We start from the raw sequence: 23,814 nt of genomic DNA, 5'->3' as shown, positions 1-23,814 counted from the left end.
ATATGCAAGGATAAAGTCATAGCCTTAGTATATTCTTCTGCAAAAGCAAGGATAAATTGATCCTCTATTTGATCTCTATTTGATCTTCAGATTGGCTTTCTAATCTTTATCCTACATTTTCACCTTAAGTTAAAGAAGATGAAATGATTAAGAAATGAAGAGAGATAAATGAAACATAAAAATGAAAGAGTATGTTGAGAAAAATAATTTAAATGTAAGATTAAAGAAGGTAAGAAAAAATTAGCAGACTTTATACCTACTAATATCATTTATAATAAAACTGTAGATAGATAATTTCATAACCAAACAATCAATTAAATTTACTATACATATTCTATACCTACAGTACTATACATACAACCAAACAGAGGCTAAATCATAAACACTAAACTATAAAACATCTAAACCTGGTTTAATGATATATAATATGGGCTGGGAATGTCCGCAAATAGTGAATTTTTATCTACTCTTTTTTTTTTTTATTTTACTTAATAATTTATGATTTAGAATTTAGGATTTTAAAGGTTAAAAGTTTATGATTTAAGAATTAGGGAATATGATTTAGAGGGTTAGAGTTTAGAGTTTTAAGATTTAGGATTTAAGGTTTATGATTTATGTTTTAAGTATAAAAAATATTAAAAAGTCTAAAAAATTAAAAAAAATAAAAATAAATAAAAAGAAAGTGAGGGGAGAGAAATTCACTTTATTCATATTTTAAATTGATTGAGTAATGATAACAATACTAAAATCAATACTTTAATTATTTGATGAATTACAATAAAGTTTCTATAATTTAATCATGTTTGAAATCGAAATATTTTATTGATTTAACGAGATATTATTCTATAGATAAATTAATAATTGTCTAATGTATTACTAATGTATATTAATTAGAGATGAAAAATAAATTTAAAAAACAAATTTTAAGCACATTATATGAATGTACATTCACAAATTAATTAAATTTGTCAAGTTTATTATTTTTTAATAAGGAAAAAGTTAGTTTATTGTACCAAAAAGTTGGTCCATATTACTAACTAACGTAGTATATTAAATATGGTTAGAAATTGATCACTATAAAATGTTTATTGAGAATTTTTAAAATCACATCAATTATGAATCACTTTCTAGATTATCTTTATGAAAATAATAGATATTACGAGGTTTAAAGTATTGAAAAAATTGTGGCAGATATCATTCAAAATTATTTGGTCGATGACGAAGTTGAGGATGATTCAATAATTTTAGAACGAATCACTCGGAAAGAAGTATTGCAAGCGGCAACAATTTTTGTTTTAATGCAATAAAACATTTTCCCAACTCTCAAGTGCATTGAGGATATTTAGTTTTTAAATGTTATTATTTTTAAAATTATAAATATATATTCATTTTAAATATAAATTTAAAATATAATAAATGTTTAAAATATTTGTACACTAATATTTTGAAATGAGTAATAATTGTAGTGAAATATTTGTAACACTATAAAATAAAGTTATTCTTTTTTTAGATTTTTTATTATTATATGATTTGATATTTTAAATTTTAACAGAATAATAAAATAATTATACTCCTTTTCAATTTTTATTATTAAATTTTCTATTTGAAAAAAATAAAAATAAAGTTTTCTCTTTTTAAATTTTTTTTTATTAAATAATAAATTTAATTATTATTTTTAAAATTTTTGAAATATATAATTAAAAATAAATTGTGGATAAATTATATAATTTTAAAAATATGTTTTCTATTCTTTTTATACTAGATAGGAGTCGATGAAAAAAAATTATCTTGGTTAGAAAGGTTTTTTTTCAACGGCGAAATTAAGTAAGGTACTCTCTTTTTAGATTTTATTTTTAAATGATTTAATGTTTTATTAAAAAGAAAATTAGAAATTCACATTTTAATATCTTAAGTAAATCAAACAAATTAAATAATTTTAATTTAAAATGTGGTGTTTTGATTTTGTGTTTTACAGATTGAAAAAAAAAAAAAAATCTGTGAGCATCAAACCAGATGGGGCCGCAGACCCCGAATCTCTAAAATCAAACAAAGCCTAAAGTAGCAAGTGTCTAAACACCCTCTTCCAAATAGCGGTCACATGTTAAAGTTAATGAGGTAGATCGCGATGGAGAATCTCATTCTACTTCGAGATTTATTTTTATTACAATCCCTGATCAATTCGATTTGAGAAATAATGTGGGTACTCTTTTATTATATTTTTAAAAAATAATTAATAAATTATATAAACAAAAATTTTAATATTATAATATATTAAATATACATGTATAATTATAAAAAAATAGACGTAAAAAAATTATAAAATATAGTCAATAAATAAATATATTAGTAATGTTATATATTTAATTTTGTTTGTAGTGTTTATGGCAGAATTTGGGCGTTGAAACAAATATCATCTCCGCCCCATTCCCGGTCAACTATCGGTCAAACTGGAAAAAAATGCCTTTAATGGGGCAATTCGGGTCGAAAACCACATGATTTATAATTCTCATCCCTAAATTGTCTCATGATAGACTATTGTTCATATTTAGAAATAAGAAGTTAAAATTGTTTTCGTGGAATTCTATGCGGTAACGTGATTTGAATAATTTCAATATGGGATAGTGTTACACTTTGTTTAATAAAGTTAGTCCAATTGAGTTTTGATAAGAATATTTATGGGAGTCTAAAATGTTTACAAATATATTATTCACACACAACATTTGTTTTGTTTTACATTGTCACGCATAGACAAATATTTGGAATCTTGTAGAATCCAATTAGTTATGTTCGAGATTGTTGGTGGTAAAAAAAAATGAGATTTAAAAATTGGATTTATATCTCTTCTATTTATTTTTTTTTTAGAACGATGAGTTCCACTTTTCTCTACGGGTTAAACACATAGCCCGGAAAGTCGCAAACTCATTAAACCAAATAACTATGCGAGTGGAATTTGTCATCTAATGGGATCGAACCAATAATATCTAAGAAGGCTAGAAATATCTAAACGATAGAACATTTAACCACAAAAGTAGTCATTATATCAATGTTAGTTTTAATTCGTTTTAATTTGAGAATACATACCTTCGAGCTAATTAATTATATTTTAATTTTTTTTAAAGTTATTTTTCAATCTCATGTTTATATAGTTGTACTTAACAAAATTCAATAGTAATAATAGTAATAGGTATATATATAATTTAAATAATATAAATATTTTTTAAATAATAAATTTTTATTTAAGTATATTAAAATATATATATATAGGGAAATTTGATGAAATGGCCCCCATAACAGGGGAAATTCCAAAAAAGGCCCACGCCTGCTAATGTTGGCAAAAAGGGCCCTTTTGCCCTGCGAAATGTCAGAAATACCCCTCCGGCCCCAGATTTTACGTTCATTGACGCGAATTACCATCCACGCGATTTAATCTAAATCGCGTGAGTTCATCAACGCGATTTAGATGAAACGCGTGAATGGCAATTCGCGTTTTTAAATGTACGTGAATTACCATCCACGCGTTTCATCTAAATCGCGTTGATGAACTCACGCGATTTAGATTAAATCGCGTGGATGGTAATTCGCGTCTTTAGTCTTATATATTACTTTTCGGCCCTAATTTAAAACAAAACCTCCCCGATTCTCCCTCCCACTCCGACTGCGGCCGACTTTCCATTCCTACATCCTTCACATCCATCAAGATCATCGTTCCTCAACATCAGCGTTCCTCAACATCATCGTTCCTCAACATCATTGGGATCCTTCCAACATCATCGTTCTTCAACATCATCAGGTCAGTTTAGGGCTTAAGGTTTAGGTTTAGGTTTCGATTTATATTATACCGTTTATATTCATGGATATGGATGTATTTAGGTTTAGGGTTTGGTTTTGATGTATTTTATGCCGTTTCCTATATATATTGATGTATTTAGGTTTAGGGTTAGGTTTTGATGTATATTATACCGTTTATATTTGTGGATATTGGTGTATTTAGGGTTTAAGGTTTGGTTTTGATGTATATTATGTCGTTTCCTATGTATATCGAAGTATTTGGATTTAGGGTTAGGTTTCGATGTATATTCTGCCATTTATATGGATGTATTTAGGTTTAGGGTTTGGTTTTGATGTATATTATGCCCTTTATAATGGATATTGATGTATTTAGGTTTAGGGTTAGGTTTTAATGTATATTTTGCCATTTATATTGATAGATATTATAGTATTTAGGTTTAGGGTTAGGTTTCGATGTATATTCTGCCATTTATATTCATGGATATTGTTGTATTTAGGGTTTAAGGTTTGGTTTTGATGTATATTATGTCGTTTCCTATATATACTGATTGATTGTTGGTTTTCCTATATATACTGATTGATTGTTGATTTTCAATTACATGAATATTGTATGGTTAGCTATTGATGTATATTCTACTGTTTATAATGATGGATATTGTAGTATTTAGATCAGGAGCTGCCGTTGTAGTTTTCTCAGTTCGTTCAACAAAATGGTATGTAATAAAATGGTTGTTATATTGAATTGAAATGTTTATATTTATGTATTTAATAACAAAACTCCTTTTTTATATAATATGCAGGCAACAAACACTGTTATGACCTTATGTCCCAATCAATTATCACCTGAAAATAATGTATGTTCTATTCTCTGTATTATGTCCATATTAACTAGTTTTGTATGTAATAACCATTATATTATTGTTTTACACAGTTGTTGATAGTTGAATTTGCTCGCACTTTTGGTGCAAGGGTGTCTCCGAAGTGGAGAGAAGATGTAACCCATGTTATTGCTTACACTGATCCCAATGGTGCATGCAGCCGAACTCAAAAAGTATTGAAGGCAATTCTGAACGGGAAATGGGTCCTTACTATTATTGATTGTGAGTCTCTGTTAACACGATTATTTTCATACATATGTCTGTTAAATTAATATAAAAATTGTTTTGTTTAGGGATAAAATCATCATTGAAAACCCAAAATTGTGTTGATGAGGAACCTTATGAGGTTAAACATGATAATCATGGAGCCCAAGGTGGTCCTAAAAAAGGCAGACTTCTGTTGTTGAATAATGTGAGTTTGGTCTTATTCCTCCTATCTGTACTTTTCTTATTTTGCATGATAACTGAAATTATCTTCTTTGTTTGTTTTTCAGCGTTCGAAACTGTTCGACGGTTACATTTTTATATTTATAGGGAATTTCAACACACTTTACAAACAGGATCTCATTGAGTTAATAGTTGCTGGAGGTGGTAGTATTAAAGAATCGGATAATCCAGATTATCCATTTGCTGAGCCAAGGGATGCGAAAACTATAATAGTATATTTCGAGATAGACAGCAGGTGTCGACCAATTGAAAAGGATTTTGATGTTCTTCCCGACAATTGGCTTTATGAGACAGCGGCTATTATGTCATGGATATTGGATGAACATGTTGTTCCTCATACAAAGTTGCTTCAATCTGTTGCTGCTTGTGATTTGCAGCATTTGCTTACTTAATTTGGAGTTGTTTAGACTTATTGTTCTTATATTTATGGGTTATTTATGATATTTATGATATTTATGGTTTATAACAATACTTAATTTGGATATTTATGATTTATGGTGGTTTATATTACCGAATATTCTTCTATTTATGGTGGTTTATATTACTGAATATTCTTCTATTAACAATATCATAACTTATCCTCATAACTCACGCGTATTGTGTATAATCAAACAACAAGGAACAAGGAACAATGTTGTTATTCGCCACATAACTCAAACAACAAGGAACAAGGAACAATGTTGTTATTCACGCATATTCGCCACATAACTCAAACAACAAGGAACAATGTTGTAATTCACGCGTTTCATCTAAAACACGTGAATAAACTCACGCATTTTAACGTGAAATGCATTCACGCGTTTCATCTAAAACGCGTGAGTTTATTCACGCGTTTTAGATGAAACGCGTGAATTACAATTCTCGTCTTTCATCGTATATAATATTTTTGTGCCCTAATTTATAACAAAACCACGAATCACTAATTTCCCCTTCTCTCTTCTCTCGCTTTCGCCACTCCAACTCGACCCTCCCCTGAAGAACTCGACCACGAGCAGCAGCAGCTGACGACTACGACGACACCACGAGACCCTGAAGAACTCGACAACGAGCAGCAGCAGCTAACCCACTACTCTTCTCAAAATGGGTATGTTTATTTTATGGTTTTTAGTGATTATGAACACTAGGTTAGTTAAATTATAGTTTAGCTAGGTTGTATTCGAATGAATGGGAATCAATACTATGTTGTTATTCTAGTATTAAGGTTTAGGGTTGTATTCGATTGAATGGGAATCAATACTATGTTGTTATTCTAGTATTAAGGTTTAGGGTTGTATTCGAATGAATGGGAATCAATACTATTCGAGGTAGAGTTTACTGGTATGTTTCGTGGAGATACAATGTTCCAAGAATTAACCACAAGTTTGCTTCAATGGACCTATTGGATAGGGAGCTCTTATCCCATTAGATTCATTGAAGCTAACTTATGGTAAAAAGTTGCGGCATTGGATTTCCTGAAACTCTACGAGCAAACTCTCCTCGGTTATGGTAATGTTGTTGAACTTTTTTCAATTCTTGTGATGTTGTTGAACTGTTTTCAATTCTTGTGATGTTGTTGAACTGTCTTCAATTAGTCCAAATGCAAGAAATGCACCAATTAGTCCAAATGCAAGGAAATGCAAGAAATACATACCTCAACTTCATTCTCCTCCACAAGCCCAACATTGTCTTTCTCCAAAATCAGCACAACATTGTCTCCCTTCCCATCCTACAAAAAAGAAAAAATCATTTAATTAGACCAAATGCAAGAAATGTCAAATGCACGAAATTTATCATCATTCAAACTCATACCTCAGTGTTCACCTCAAAATCTCCCTCGTCCTTTTCTTCATCATTCTCCTTCTTTTTCTCCCCTTGTGTGAAAAAGTCTTGCTGTAGTTGCTTTAACATCCGTTTAATGAGAATTATTTCATCTCTCATTTCGGTTTTGATGAGACTTATTTCATTTCTCATTTCAATTATGATGAGAGTTATTTTGTTTCTCATTACAGTTTTGAATTCATTTAGCTCCTTCGAAAGTTCATCCAATCTACATCTATCGTGGGGAGTTGTTGCTGTTGGAGTTGGGGGAGAGGATTCTTCGTCTTCGTCTTCGTCTTTTCTACTCGTGGCGCTCTCGACAGAATAAGAGCTGCTAGTGCTGGTGCTGGTGTTGGGGGTAGGGTTGCGGGTTCTTCTTCTCGTGGAAGGTTTGGCTTTGGCTGGAGTAATTTGTCTTTTCTTCCTCATGACAGTTTTTTTATGAGGAACTCCATCGTCAATATCTCCAAATTTCCTCTTTCTGCAGTCAAGATCAAAAAAGACATCATAAACATTACCTCCCATATCTTCAAAGTCATCCCCAGCATATAAGATCTTCTCTTCTTCAGACAATTCCATTTTCTTAACAATCTTGCCTTGCAGGGCAGTGTGAAGATCAGAGGCAGTGCTCTTCCTCTTTGATTTGTACTGTATTATCCTTGGGCAGACAGGCTCTTCCGTTTGAAGCGTCGTTTTAATTGCAAGATTGGGGACAAACGTTTGGATCACCTCATCAGTCCACACTTATAAGGCTAGTGCGAACCCATATACGGTATAAGAAACATCGACATCTTTGTCTTTGTCTTTGTTCTTCTTCTGCAGATATAGCTTCCTGTAGCGATCAAGGTCTTTGGTCAAACCCTTCATGGTTGCTCTAAAGGCCACCTTTCCCAATGGAAAATTGAGGAAGGTGTCGATGTCATCGACCATGCTGAAGAGTTTCATATTTATTATCCTCTTCGGGTCAAGGGCAAAGAGATAATGGGAAACAAGGTATACCAGCCCCAATTTCCATGCATCTTCCCTATCAGAGCAGGACAGGAATTTTGAATGAAGGTCTCCTATTCTAATAAGTGGAATACGTTTAAAATATTTAAGAACCAAAGTTGGAGATTCTTCAACCTGGTTGAAAATTGTTTGCTCCGCAGGGAATCTCCCAAAATTTAGACCTGTAACCAATGCAAACTCCCTCATCCCGAAGCATAGCTCTTCTCCATTCACAATGAACTTCATCTCCATAGAATTTGAGCTGGACTTCCTGAGGAGCTGTAGTGTATAATCGTTCCTGAGAAACGCAGTAACGGGTGCCCTTTGAATAAGAATCTGAATTGGGTTTCCTCTACCCTTTCAGTTAGATTCATCTTCGCAAACTTGGCAGCAATATTTCCCATATTGGTTTTCTAGGATACCCTCCCAGCAAACTCGGTATTATAGTGGACTCCATCTACAAAACAAGGAAGAAGATGGGAATAAGCAAATCGAATTAACCATTGAGAAATGCTTGCAAATTTCTTAATACATTAAGGTGCAGTAATACATTAAGGTGCAGTAATGGACAGTTCTAAATACATTAAGCATATGATGTGTCATTTCTTAAATCAACAACTCATCCTGTCTCATTGGCATTCTATTAAACGTAAAGCAGTAAAGCAGAATAAGAACAGACGAAAATTAAGCAGTAAAGCAGCAAAAGTTAAACCCTAAGCCTACACAGTCAAAGAAAACACAAAAATATCATTTCTTCACAAGAACATAACATGGAAATGCCATTTCTTAAACGAGAAATGAATGAATAAACGTGAAATGCATGCAGAATAAGAACATTGATACAATACTCGTCATATACCCTAAAAGCATTTACACACATAAACGAAACCAGAACCAAACCCTAAACCCTAAATACATCAATATAAATCAATATAAACGGCATAATACACTTCTAAAACCTAACCCTAACACTTAAAGCCCTAAACTCACCGGAATATGTCGAATAGACGGCGGAAAAAGACGATGATGTCGAATAGAGTGGAAAGTCGATGATGTTGGACGAGGAACGATGTTGAGGAACGATGATCTTGATCTATGTTGAAGGGTATTTGGCAGTTGAGAAGACTGGTTTTGGAAGTCGGAGTGGGAGGGAGAATCGGGGAGGTTTTGTTTTAAATTAGGGCCGAAAAGTAATATATAAGACTAAAGACGCGAATTACCATCCACGCGTTTCATCTAAAAACGCGTGAGTTCATCAACGCGATTTAGATGAAACGTGTGGATGGTAATTCACGTACATTTAAAAACGTGAATTGCCATTCACGCGTTTCATCTAAATCGCGTTGATAAACTCACGCGTTTTTAGATGAAACGCGTGGATGGTAATTCGCGTCAATGAGCGTAAAATCTGGGGCCGGAGGGGTATTTCTGACATTTCGCCGGGCAAAAGGGCCCTTTTGTCAACATTAGCAGGCGCGGGCCTTTTTTGGAATTTCCCCTGTTATGGGGCCATTTCATCAAATTTCCATATATATATATATATATATATATATATAATTTAGAAATATATTTAAGTTGGTTACAGATATATAATTTTTTTATTAATTTAAAAATAATAGTATATAGATTTTTTATATGTTTATTATATTTATTTTTAATTTTTAATTTTTAATTTTTGAAAATTTAATATTAAAAAATTATATATATATATATAATATCTAAATTATATATACATAAATAATTTAAATTTTTTATATATTATTTGATTAAAATATTAAAGACATTTAAAAAAAAAACTTAAGAGAAAATAGCAACTAAATAATTTTTCTTTCAATTAAAATATTAAGTCATTTAATATTAAATATATTAAAACGTAGGAGCAGTAGAAGAAACAAATCGAAAAGTATATAAAATATATATTATAATATTATTTTAAAATATTATATTATATTATATTAAAATATTATTTTATTTTAAATATTATTTTAAAATATTATATTATTTTAAAATTATTATTATATTATTTTAAATAATTTAATTATTATACTAAAATAATATATTTTTTTAATTTAAATACTAATATTTTATTTTAAAAAATAAACAATTAACTTAAAAATTATTAAATAATCTCAAACTAATTAAGTTATTTTTAGAAGGATGTTCAAAATGTTAATACAGTAAAAGTTAAAAAATATATTAATTTTAAAATAAAATAACAAAAATAATTAAATATTAATTTATTTTTTTGTTAACAAGTTGTAAATAAAATAAAAACTTAAATACTCTTATGAAAAAACATACAAAATTATCATAAAATTACCCATATTTAATTATAGGAAAAAGAGTTCATGACATTTATCAAAAAATTAAACCGTTTGCATTATAAAAAATTAGTTAAATAAACAAAGTTAATTTTTTTTTAAAATTTATATATTTATTAATTAAATTTTATTTTTTCTCTGTCCTTTTTTTTTATGTATTAATTAATCAAATTCTCTCTTTAATTTTTGTTTTATTATTATTTTTTTCTTCATTTATCGATTTTTCTTAATTTGTCTATTCATATGTTATTAGTATTTAATAATGGATTGTTTTGATTTTATTTATTTCTACTATTTTTGTATTCTTCCTATATTTTATTGATTATTTTAAAATTGTTTGGTCTCTTTAAGAAGCTAATACTTGAATATTAAAATGATTCATCCTTTCAATAAAAAAATATTATTAAATTTGGATAATAATAAATATTAATTCATCATACATCAAAAGAATAATAATCAAATTTATTTTTAAAAAAATAGTAACTCTTATTGATTTTGTTTATTATTATTATAAATTTAAATAGAATAATTATTAATTTTATTTTTGTTTATATTATAAAAATATAAAAATATTATAAAAAAAAATAGATAATTAATAAAAAAGGAAGAAAGAGATAAAAAAAAATGAATATTTAATTAATAAATATATAGATTTAAGAAAAAATTAACTTTATTTATAAACAAAGAGATTATGAGCAATTTTTGTAAAGTGTATACGTTTAAATAAACTTTTATCAGTGAGTTATATAAGTATTTATTTTAAATAAATTTTTTTTTAATTATTCTCTTTATCAACTTGATGAACAATTTGTTTATTTTGATATTTGTAGTAAAATGTGAACCTCATAACTACATTTAAATTGTTAATTTTTTATTTTATTTATGCTTCACCAATATAATTAAACTTATAACGAGATTGAACTTGAGCTGAAATTTGGAATGGCAATTTTTAGTCACCATCCAAGCACACAAATATAGTGGGATAGATATAAAGGTTCACGGCTACATCGATTACCCACAATTATATAGAGTAGGAAGTTCTTATGTGATGTACACCGATAAAAAATAAACAAAATTAATTTAATTAATAAATTTATAATAATATGTATTTTAATGTTTAGAATTCTTAATAAATCATTAATAATATATTAAAATAAAAAAAATAAAATATTCTCATTTCATATTTTATTCACTTCGGTAAAACAATTCATATTCTCACATATCTCATCACATATTTTTTTTCAATGAACCTCTCATCTCGTGACCTTACACTTTCATTTTGATTAATTAAAAAATCTCAAACATTATCAATCTCTTTTTTACCCTCACTTTAGCTCATCAATGCACAATGGACCTCTTATCGCGTGACCTTACAATACTCAAACTGATTAATTATCTCATTCCACATTTATCTACCTATTCAAATCGGACTTCTTATCTCGTGACTTTAACTTTCACTTCGGTCAAACAACTAATCTTCTCGCATATTTTAACCACCAATGTCAATTTCTTTCCATATCGACCTCTATCTCTTTACCTTATTTTCACTTCGACTAATCAAAAATCATCTCATTCCATATTTATTCACCAATCACAATCAACATTTATTCTCTCGAAGACCTTACTTTCACTTCATCAAACAACTCATTTTCTCACATATTTTATAATATACAAGCTGACACTCTTATCCTCACTTTGGCTAACCATACATCTCATCACACATTTATTCACCTCAATTGACCTCTTATCTCGTTACCTTATTTTCACTTTGACTAATTAACCATCTCATTCCACATTTATCCACTAATTCATAATTGACCTCTTATCTCGAGACTTTGCTTTCACTTCGTCTAAGAACTCATCTCCTAACATATTTTACAATATACAATCCGACATTCTTTATCCTCAATTCGGTTAACCATTCATCTCATTTCACATTAATCCACCAATTCACAATCGACCTTTAATCTCGAGACCTTGTTTTCACTTCATCAAACAACTCATCTCCTAACATATTTTACAATGTACAATTCGACCTTCTTTATTCTCAATTCGGCTAACCATCCATCTCATTCAATATTTATTCACCCCAATAATCGACCTCTCATATGTGACATTACACTTCGGTCAAATCAACCATCTTCAACATCACAAATCTCTTTTACTCTTCACTTTGGTCACCAATCCCCAACTGACCTCTTGTCTCGTGACCCATCTCCTCACATATTTTATAATATACAAGTTGGCTTTTATATCCTCACTTCGGATAACTAACCGTCTCATTCCATATTTATCCACACCCTAATCAACCTCTCATATTGTGTGACCTTACACAATTTCATTTCGGTCAAATCAACCATCTTCAACGTTATCAATCTCTTTTACCCTCACTTTGACCCATTAATCCCCCAATCGACCTCTTATATTGTGACCTTATTTACTTCGATTAACCAAAACCATCTCATTCCACATTTTTATCTCACTAATCTCAATCGACCTCTCATCTCGAGACTTTACTTTTACTTTAGTCAGACAATTAATTTTCTCACATATTTTACAATAAACAAATCGATTTACTTATCTTCACTTCGACTGACCAGCCCATCTCATTTCATATTTATCCACCATAAATGAACATCTCATACCGTGACCTTAAACTTTTAATTTGGTATATTATTATCAATCTCTTTTACCCTCACTTTGGCCTACCAATCTCCTATCGACCTCTCATCGTGTGACATACTCACTTCGACTAACCAACCATCTCATTACATATTTTTATTCACCTCAATTGACCTCTAATCTAGTGACTTTACATTTTCATTTCGGTCAAATCAACAAATAACAAACTATATCCTTCCATATCCTAAATGTCATTACCCACCAATTTCATCGTATATTTTAACCATGCATCTTAATCGACCTCTAATTTTGTGAATATCATTTACCCACCCACCAATTTCATTGCAAATTTTAATCAATATCATTTGCATCCAACCATCTCCTTACTTTGATAAATCAACATTCTTATTTCATATACCATTAATCATTTTTAATATTTTAAAATTTTTGCCTAACGAAATTTAAACCATGGTTTCCATTATGTAACATTAACACTTTTATCACTAGACCACTTAAGATGGTTGATTCATATTTATAATTTGTATATGCATATATAATTTATATGACTAATAATTAAAAAAATATTATTAATATTGATTTTTTATTATTGTTTTAAATAAATTTGAATTAATAATTTTATTTAATTAAATTTATTTTTAAAATAAAAAATAATTTCTTTTCTATTAAAGTTTATTATATATATATATATATGAATTAAATGATTTGTTAATGATTCTATTTGTTTTGTTTTTCAAGTATTCATTTATTTTCATATATATATATATATATATATATATATATATATATATATATATATATATATATATAATTCTATATGAAATTAAGCATTATTATTATTATTATTATTATTATTATTATTATTATTATTATTATTATTATTATATATTTACTACACAAATATCATAAATAAACCTAACAAATAATATATATTTATATATATTTTGGACTAATGGATTAAAAGGACATAATTTATTTGCATCATCTCTTCAAATAAATTTTATAATTATCTTTACACTGTAACCAATAATTAAATATTTTAATATATATATATCAGATTTAATATTAAATTTAGAGCAAGATATACATAATAAATATTTAAAAACTTATTGTAAGAAAAATATATTTAATATATATTTGTAACATTTTTTTATAGAAAATATATTATATTTAATTATATATAATAATAATAATATTAATAAACACAACCACATTTATAGTATTATTAATATATAATTAAATATAATATATTGTCTACCAACAATTTTTTACAAATATATATTAAAATATAGTCTAGTGGTTTTCCAAAAATAAATAAATAAATATATATATATATATATATATAATGTAGGAATATATCAATAACAGTAAAATAAATAATTGTTTGGTTTTTAAATCTACCATTACAATGTCTTATTTTCTTCATTTCATTCTCTAACTTATTCACATCTTCTAATATATATATATAATTACTATTTAAAATTATAATTATAGGGATGACAATACAAATCAGAGCCGAGATATACTATATTTAAAAATATATATATATAAACAAATTTTTTAATATTATTAAAAAAATAAATTTAAAATTCTTGTAAAATATAATATTTAATTACCATGTATGAAAAACAGTATCTATCCGAACAAATCGGATGTAACCAATTATAATTATTGGGCCGGACTAAAATATGAAATATTATTATTATACCCCCTTTCTTCTTCACCCACGTCCCAATTTCATTATCCCTCTACTGGTTACCTTTAATTGCGCAAATCCCTAAAAATAGTGCTTCAATGATCCAAACCTCCATATTTCAAACTTTGAAAATATCAAATCTCATATTGACTTCTACAGCACGACTCATTGTCTGAACTCTCAACTCTCAATTATATATATATATATATTCCCGCCATTCTCAGCAACTCACTCCCGCTCTCTCCCAACCAAAACCTAGAAAAAACCAAAAAATGTCGTCTCACAAATCTGCTAATTCCATCGCCTCACTTGTTGTCGACGGCGACGCTACTCCCGGAGAAGTTCACCTAATCATCGGTCCAATGTTTGCTGGGAAAACGACCGCTCTTCTACGGCGAGTCAGATCTGAAGCTAATAACGGAAGGTGATTGCTTACTTTTTGCAGATCTTTGTTTGTTTTTATGAATATCAAACAAATATTTGATCATGACATGATTATTGTAGAAATGTTGCGATTATCAAATCGAGTAAAGATACGAGATACGCGGTTGATTCGGTCGTAACTCATGATGGTACTAAATTCCCTTGCTGGCCATTAACGAATCTCTCATCGTTTAGAGATCAATTCGGATCAGATGATTATCAAAAGGTGGTTACTTTATAGTTTCATAATTTAGGGTTAATTTGATTCAACAACTTATTTGATGTTGTTTTATGTGGTGGACAGTTGGATGTAATTGGGATTGATGAGGCACAATTCTTTGATGATCTATATGATTTCTGCTGCAAAGCAGCAGACCAGGATGGCAAAATTGTCATAGTTGCTGGCTTGGATGGTGACTATTTAAGGTTCTCAAATTTACTGTCTTTTGTTTCTTAAGTTTTGTTGTTTTACTAACATGGTTTGTTTATTTGTTTGTGATGTTATCAGAAGGAGCTTTGGTTCAGTACTTGATATCGTGCCACTAGCTGATTCTGTAACGAAATTGACAGCTCGATGCGAGATTTGTGGGAAACGGGCTTTCTTTACATTGAGGAAAACCGACGAAAAGGAGACTGAGTTGATCGGGGGTTGCGATTTGTATATGCCTGTTTGTCGTCAACACTTTGTTAACGGACAAGTTCTTATTGATTCACAAGGCAAAGATTAGCTAAGCTCCAACTCTTTCAAATTGAAGCCATATTATTAGTTGTATGTTTGGTGTTTCTTCCTTATATCATATACCTATTATACCCTTTTGTCTTATAGTATTGACCATATAAGAGAGGGGCATTTTGGTCTAATTAGATACAATACAAGTTGTTTAAGCTATTGTATCAAACTATTTTCTTTTCTACTAAGATAAGTATTCAAAAGTAAATGCATTTGAATAAATTCATCTCATAAATCATTGTACCAAAATAATTTCAACTTTAATCACTCAAAAGAAAAGGTTTTAGCATGATTTATTGTACCATAAAATCAATGTATTAGAGGATGATGATTCTACTTACTAATATAGAGAAATGCAACAATTAGAGATGCAATGCAAAGCATGCAATACTAAAATAGAACCACCAAATATTATAATATGTTTACTAAAAAACAGTAAAGAAAACAGTATGTCAAACAACTTGCCTTGTTTGTTGTCATCATCATCTTCGAAATCAAGCTGTTTGTTTGCATCTTAAGCTTTCTGGCAACGGATCATTAGGTTTGGTGCTAATGGAAAGAGACATCATTTCATTCTCCTGATCAATATCAACTTCACATAGAAATGGATCTTTGAGAAGTTCACTAGCTGAAGGTCTTTCCCTTGGTTGACCAATACATTTCTGTATGAATGCCTTCAATTCGAGATCTAGCACTTTGTTCATTGCTTGAGGCATAATGCCTGTTGTTACCTTCTTGTATATTTTGGCTATACTGTCACATTCACTATACGGTATCTCCATTGTTGACATTTCTAGCAAACACATCCCGAAGGAGTATATATCAACTAGCTCTGTGTATTCTTCTTCGTACAGTTCAGGCGCCATATATTCTGGTGTTCCTAGCAATGAATGTGCATGATGGCTTTTACCTACTATTGTTGCCAATCCTAAGTCACCGATCTTAACCTGCACATTTATACTATGTAACTTCAATTCTCGTTACTGAAAAGAATATGCAGGGAAGAAACACACACGATTACACGTACCTTCCCTATGTTACCATTGATGAAGATGTTACTGCAGTTAAGATCTCTATGGATGACGCAAGGATCGTGAGTATGGAGATAATCTAAGCCATTGAGTATCTGTCTTGACCATTTCTTCATGGCTTTAATCGATACATGCCTATGCTTCTTCCTAAAGTCTCTCAAACTCCCAGATGTGAAAGCCTCAGTGATGAAATTCAATGTGTTTCGCTCTTTATCCATCCAGAAACTGCACAAAACAATGATGTTATCATTCCTTAATGTCTTCAGCAATGAGATCTCAGATTGAAGCCTCTTGATAGTTTTCGGATCATGACTGAATTTCATTAGCCTAACTTGATTCCACGCCACTTCTCTCCCTTCTCGTTGATCAAACGCCCTGTAAACTCTCTTCACAGCGCCGGAACCAAGCAGGTCATCATACCGACCAAAACGTCCAGACGGATCAACTTCAACAAAAGGCTCTTTCTCTTGATCTGATGAATCGGCACAATCAGATGGCATTTTCAGACGAATCAGCAGCTCTCTGGAGTCAAAACTGATTCACTCCTGACGAAAACGCCGATACATTAAAGTTTAAAACGAACAAATCAATCACTGAAAACTGTGAGAAGAACAAATATCATGTTACGGTTACGGAAAGGAGAAACTATAAGTTTACACGTTAATTAAGACCTAGACCTAGATTGACATAGTCTAGGGCATCGTACTTGAAGAAGAAATCAGAATTCATCGTAATACATAATCAAGAAGCTGAAGGCGCATAAATGAATGAAAAAAATCTGAAAATCCGAATACGTAGAGTTTATAATGAAGCTAATCTTACGAGTGAAGATGATGATGATGATCTTACGAGTAAAAACAGAGCGCAAATCATGCAAATGATAGCTAGCTACCTGTAAGGCTGTAATTATGGAGCCGACTGCAAGTTACTTGGACCAGATAGAGAGAGAATTATGGAATGGAATGGAATCTGATGAAGAAGAGTTGAAGCAAACGGTAAAAGAGGAAACTTGTGGAGTTGCGTGCGTTTTTATAGGAGGGAAATGCGAAACGACTTATTAATGCTTTTATTTAATTAAGTAACTTCAATCTAATCTTAGCTTAATTATGAATTTATTAGTTCATATTTCATTAACATACAATCTTATCTTAATCTATTATTATATTATTTCTTTATTTTACTTTTGGTCAAATTATCATATTAGGACTGGGAGAACTGAAATTTTTTATTTTTTTTTTAAATAAATTTTAGACTTTTAAAGTTTAAAGTTATATAAAAATAAGATTTTATTTTAATTGCTTTCAAACCGTTTTAACTTATTATTTTTTTATTTTACTTTTGGTCAAATTAGGACTGGGATAACTGAGATTTTGTATTTTTTTTAATAAATTTTAGACTTTTAAAGTTTAAAGTTATATAAAAATAAGATTTTATTTTAATTGCTTTCAAACCGTTTTAACTTATTATTTCTTTATTTTACTTTTTGGTCAAATTAGGACTGAGATAACTGAGATTTTGTATTTTTTTTTTTTAATAAATTTAGACTTTTAAAATTTAAAGTTATATAAAAATAAGATTTTATTTTAATTGCTTCAAACCGTTTTAACTTATTATTTACGAAATTTTTATAAATAAATAATTAATGTCACTAATATAACTAGTGAATTTCAGTAAATTAAGTATTTTAACTACGAATTTTCTAAAATTCGGTAGTCAAAATTCTAATTCGTTTAAATAAGGTAGTCTTTCGATAAAATTTAAATTAAATTAGTGATAATTTTTTTGAAAAACGGTTTATTACCATTTTATTAAAAAAAAATTAAAAAATTATATGATCAAAAATAAAAACTAGACAAACCCTAACTTTAATTATAATATGACAAACAAACGACCATAAAGTTTTTGAATGATAGTAATTAAACAAAATTACAATCAAATATTACGATTTACATTCTCAATCTTTGTTGTTATTTTTATATTCACCTTGTACTTGTAGACCATGTTGTTTTCTTCCACATCACATTCATTGTTCATATTTCAATAAAAGTATTTGAATTGTAACGGATGATTATGTTTGTCTGCTCTTATTGTTTATCTTATCTCTATATTAACTTTTATTGATCTTATAAAATGATTTTTTTTTTAAATTTCAGGGCTTTTATTAATATTTTTCTATTTCAATTTTACGGGTTTGAGAATCAAAAGATTCAAACTCTTCTCTTCTATTATTTCTTTAGTGATTATATATTTATTTATACATGTCAAAGTATATATAATTAGTTAATGATGTTTTAATATGATAAAGACAAAACTTTATTTATTATAATTTTAACTTAAGAATATGAGATTTGAAGGAATATGAGCGCTTTCAGATGAAATCGAACTCGATCTCTTAAGTCGATTCTTACCGTGAGTTAGGTACGAAAATCTTATTTCAACCTAAGAAAATCCAATTTGATGTCTTTATTAATTATTATAATAATTTAATTTCAAATATTAATTAAATTCGTGGATCATAAAGCAAACTTCTTTATATATAAATAATAAACGAAAACAAACTTTGACCAGTCAGTTTTTTTTTCAATGCCTCTTGTTTACTGTCAGCATTAGAAATGTCATTTTCGTGTTTATATTTAATTATATAGTATTTAATTTAATAATATTGATTGTGTTTACACTATTAAGTATTTTGTCTTATTTTTTTATTTGATTTAAATTATTCAATTTAATAAATTATATATATATATATATATATATATATATATGATTTTATTTATTTATAATAACTTATTTGTTAAAATTAATATAATAAATTAACAGCTATCCAATAACAACTTTTTAAGTTCAATGAAAATAGATAAGCCAAGTCAAACATTTACATGTTGTGGTCCATATAAAATTAATTAGATCTTTGTATTTTTTTTTTCATTAGTTTATATATTAAAGTCAAAACATTAATAATTGACAACACCATTCTAACTATAGGTGTGACAATTATAGTTAACCACTTTTTTCTTTTTCATTCGAAATAAACATGGTGATTGGTGACCAATTGGGTAAGAATTATCATTTTGTCAAAAAAAAATTTGTATTTGTACAATCTATTCTTATTTTCAGCTTCGAAACAAATAAAAAAACATCAATTATTATTATTCAAAATAATAAATAAAGTGTGATATTTGTGGCTAACCCATTTCTGTTTTTGTTTGAGTGAATGGGGGAGATGGTTAGTATTTGACCTCATTATTTTAAAATTGTATGGATAAGATAATTGTTATCTCATTAGTCACTTTCTAATATTGCTTCATGTATATCTCTATTGGAGAATATAAAAGATCAATAATCTTTCTCCCAAAAAATCAAAATAAATATGATAAACAAGGCAGAATAAATAAAATATATAAATATGTTAAAATGTTGACAAATATAACAATATACAAAATATAGCTAATGCAAGACTATTATGTTTTTTCAATTAAAATTTTGAGCTCACTGTTAAAGTTTTAAAATATTATAATTTTATAGGGAGTTGAAATTATATAGTTTGTACAATTTTGAATTTATAATAATTTTATGATTTTAAGAAATTATGTGTTAATAAAATTTAAGAATCTATAAAATTTTACATATAAAGTGTGTTTATATTTACAAATTAAAATAAATATATTAATTATTTAAATAAACAAACTCACCCTTTTATAATTATCATTTTTAAGTGATATTTTTTATTTTATTTTTCTTAGATTAATTTCACTTAATTATATAAATAATATTGGTCCAATTTCAAAACGCTCAGACTCTGAATTTGAGTCTGGGCAAATTGAATATATTTTAATTAGGTATAGATTAACTAATTTAATAATATTTGTCAGTTTGTTTTAGATATTTTCAACGGATCCAATGCCTTGTTATTTGTCCGTATTAGATGTTTTTAACGGATACAATGCCTGGTTCGGATTGGGGTTATTTAAAAAAGTTAGGTATAGATCAACAAATTTAATAATATTTGTCCGTTTTAGATGTTTTCAACCGATTCAATGCCTTGTTCGGATTGGGGTTATTTAAAAAATCTAGAAAATGAAAAAAAACAATGATTGTTGATCATTTTGAGAAGGTAATGATTATTTTTGGTAAAAAGATTTAAAAAATATTTATATATAAATAAAATAAAAAATAATAATTTAAAATATATGGTATTTTAATATTTTAGTTAATGATTTAAGTGATGTGATGGATTAAATAGGGTGACATTATATTTGATTTTGTTTGAGTTATTTAAAAAATTTAAACCGAATCGGACCCAATAAATATATATAACTATTATTCTTATATAATAGTAACTCTTATTATTTGAAATAAATTATTGATTTTACATATATATATATATATATATATATATTATATATATATATATATATATATTATATATATATATATATATATATATATATATATAATTTAAATAATTATTATTCAGTTTGAGTGCTTGTTATTAACTTCTTGAAGAGCTGTCCTTTTATCTAAAGAAAATAACATTGGCTACCAAGATATAATTGAAAAGAAAGGGAGACAAAATAAATCTCATGACCAAAAAAGTTAATGTGGGTTTCCCGTGAAAGGTTATGAATTGTACCCGACATTTATTGAAGTTCAATTAACCAAGTAGTCTAGATGTCCAGACTGGTTTATTCATGAACTAAATTTTTAGATATATTTTGGAACCTAAAATTTATCAAAAATTGAAATTGTATAAATTTTAACACCAATATTATTAATGTTATTATAATTTATTTTTTGTTCTTTACATGAACATCTTAAGCGCAACTCGATCTATCTCCGAAAAAATATAACATAACAGCTCGTCAATATATATAACATTAAATTTCAATAAAAATAAGTTTTGTGAGAAATGATAATGTAATTTGATTATTAATTATTTGTTTCATCAATGTCTCTCTGTGAGTCACATGTATAGAACATAAAAGAAATGAGGATTGGCTGAAAATGGGATGGATGCTCGACAAACACAGATGGACACATGTGGTTATGAGTTTATATATCTTTACCTTTAATTTATCTTTTGGTTGAGTAATGATCAATATTGAATATCAACCACTTTACTCTTTTCAAAAGATGGTTCATGTGTCTATAAGCACCTAAAACCCAAATTTACATCCATACTCTAGATTGAATAGAGTTAAAGATGATGATATTCTAAAATGAAAACAAAGAAAAAAAACAATCTTTCAATTCAACCAAATAGTTTACTAAGAAGTTTGAATTATCAATCATCACCCAAAAAACGTTATCATATTAGAAAGATAAAACAAAAAATAGTTATTAAATGCGAAATCTCCATAGAAAAAGTGTTTGAGAATAAATATATTAAGTTAAAAATAAATGATGCGAAGATATTACACAATTTTTTTTTTGTAAAGAACAAAATAATAACACCGAGATATTGATTTTTTGTAAATAACAAAATAATAACACCGAGACATTGATGTGAAATAATTTATTTTATGCCCAAATAGAAATGTAAATTTACAACTATTATCAAATGATGCAAATACCAAGTATTTTTCTCTTAAATAAGAATAGAAAATATATTTCTCCCTAATTGAATTTATCAATTGAATTTATCATTAGACTTGTTAGGATGGAATGAGATACTTAACTTCTTATTATTCTAGATGTAATCTCACTAATTAGTAGAGATGACAATGGAGCGAATGGGGGACAAGAAATGTGTTTATCATCTTCGTCCATTCTATTTCGAGAATTTAATTTTACTACAATTCTTATCCCGTTCGGAGTAAAATCGAGATGAAATCGAGACGGAGGACACATATATCATACCTATCCCATTCCCGGTCAATCACCAGTCAAACCGCCCATAATAGGGCAATTCAGGTTGAAAACCGCATGACAGCTTATAATTGTCATCTCTAATAATTAGGATAGGAAGTTCAAAATTTAATTTTTTTTTTTTGAAAACTAACATCATGTTTTTTTGTGACCATATATCTTTACTATCATAAGAGCTAACTAGAGTTAGATTTGCATCAAAAACTATAGAATTCATATTAATATTTTCATACAAAGCATAGTTACTAAGAGTTTGTTCGGATTATTGAGAATAAAGCAGAATAATTACATTTATGATAATAAACTATTCCTCACTTGATTGGATCTTTAAGAACGAAAAACAACAAACATAAAAGAAAAATATAAATGACATAAGAACACCACGAATTTAATGTGGACAACCTTATCAAATCAAGGAGTAAAAATCACAAGACTTTTGTCCAAAATAAGTTTCACTATTATTAAATGTTAAACACAAAACAAATGAAGATAAGAGTTAAACAAAGAATAGATCTCACCATCTCTCTACAAGTGTATAATACATGTATCTCGTTTGTGTTTTGATAAAATCGTTTATTCCAACTTTTATAGCGAAACGAGGACAGCTCAACAATTTTTTTCCAATAAGAAAAGCATGTCCCTATTTAACACAAATGGTCTTCCAGGCTTTTGGGCTTTTTAAACAAGCTAAGATTTTATTACATAGTTTGGAGCCCAAACAAACTCCCCCATCACAACTATGAAAGAGTTGTTGTCAAACCCGCAGTTGAACAACAAAACTCAAACTTGCCTTTTGGTAGTGTTTTGGTTAGTATATCAACACCATTATCATTTTGTATGTATTTTCTCTAAAACCAACAACTTTTCATCTAGAACGTCACGTATCCAATGATACGTCACATCAATGTGCTTTGATCTAAAATTAAATGTTGAGTTTCTCACAACGTAAATCGCACTTTGACTATCACAAAAAAACATGTATTTATCCAGCACAAAACCAAGTTTAGATAATAATTTCTTAACCCAAATTAATTATTTACAGGCTTCAGTTGCTGCAATAAGTTCATCTTCAACGGTTGACAACACACAACACATTTTTGAAGCCTGAATTGTCAAGCAATAAATCCCACCTACAAAAGTAATCAAATAACTAGAAGTATATTTTCTCAAATCAACATCACCTGCCATATCAGCGTCGGTATAACCA

The 23,814-nt window shown here is 28.3% G+C and overlaps 2 protein-coding genes across 2 annotated transcripts; one reads left to right on the top strand and one right to left on the bottom strand.

The window, feature by feature from the left end:
- The first annotated feature begins 14,676 nt into the window (after positions 1-14,676).
- Positions 14,677-15,738, top strand: LOC124917499 (thymidine kinase-like). The gene is made up of 4 exons (XM_047457912.1): positions 14,677-14,979; positions 15,060-15,204; positions 15,283-15,404; positions 15,487-15,738. Exons 1-4 carry the CDS (start codon positions 14,828-14,830, stop codon positions 15,704-15,706), a joined length of 639 nt encoding a protein of 212 aa, XP_047313868.1. The 5' UTR covers positions 14,677-14,827; the 3' UTR covers positions 15,707-15,738.
- A 235-nt stretch (positions 15,739-15,973) lies between these two features.
- On the bottom strand, positions 15,974-17,751 carry LOC124917498 (probable serine/threonine-protein kinase WNK11). Its single transcript, XM_047457911.1, has 3 exons — positions 17,632-17,751; positions 16,736-17,284; positions 15,974-16,655 (listed from the first exon to the last, which is right to left on the bottom strand). Exons 2-3 carry the CDS (start codon positions 17,237-17,239, stop codon positions 16,203-16,205), a joined length of 957 nt encoding a protein of 318 aa, XP_047313867.1. The 5' UTR covers positions 17,240-17,284; positions 17,632-17,751; the 3' UTR covers positions 15,974-16,202.
- Positions 17,752-23,814: the final 6,063 nt, after the last annotated feature.

This window comes from Impatiens glandulifera, unplaced genomic scaffold (genome assembly GCF_907164915.1).
Source record: "Impatiens glandulifera unplaced genomic scaffold, dImpGla2.1, whole genome shotgun sequence".
NCBI lineage: Eukaryota > Viridiplantae > Streptophyta > Magnoliopsida > Ericales > Balsaminaceae > Impatiens > Impatiens glandulifera.
This window is presented reverse-complemented; position numbering and strand designations above follow the sequence as displayed.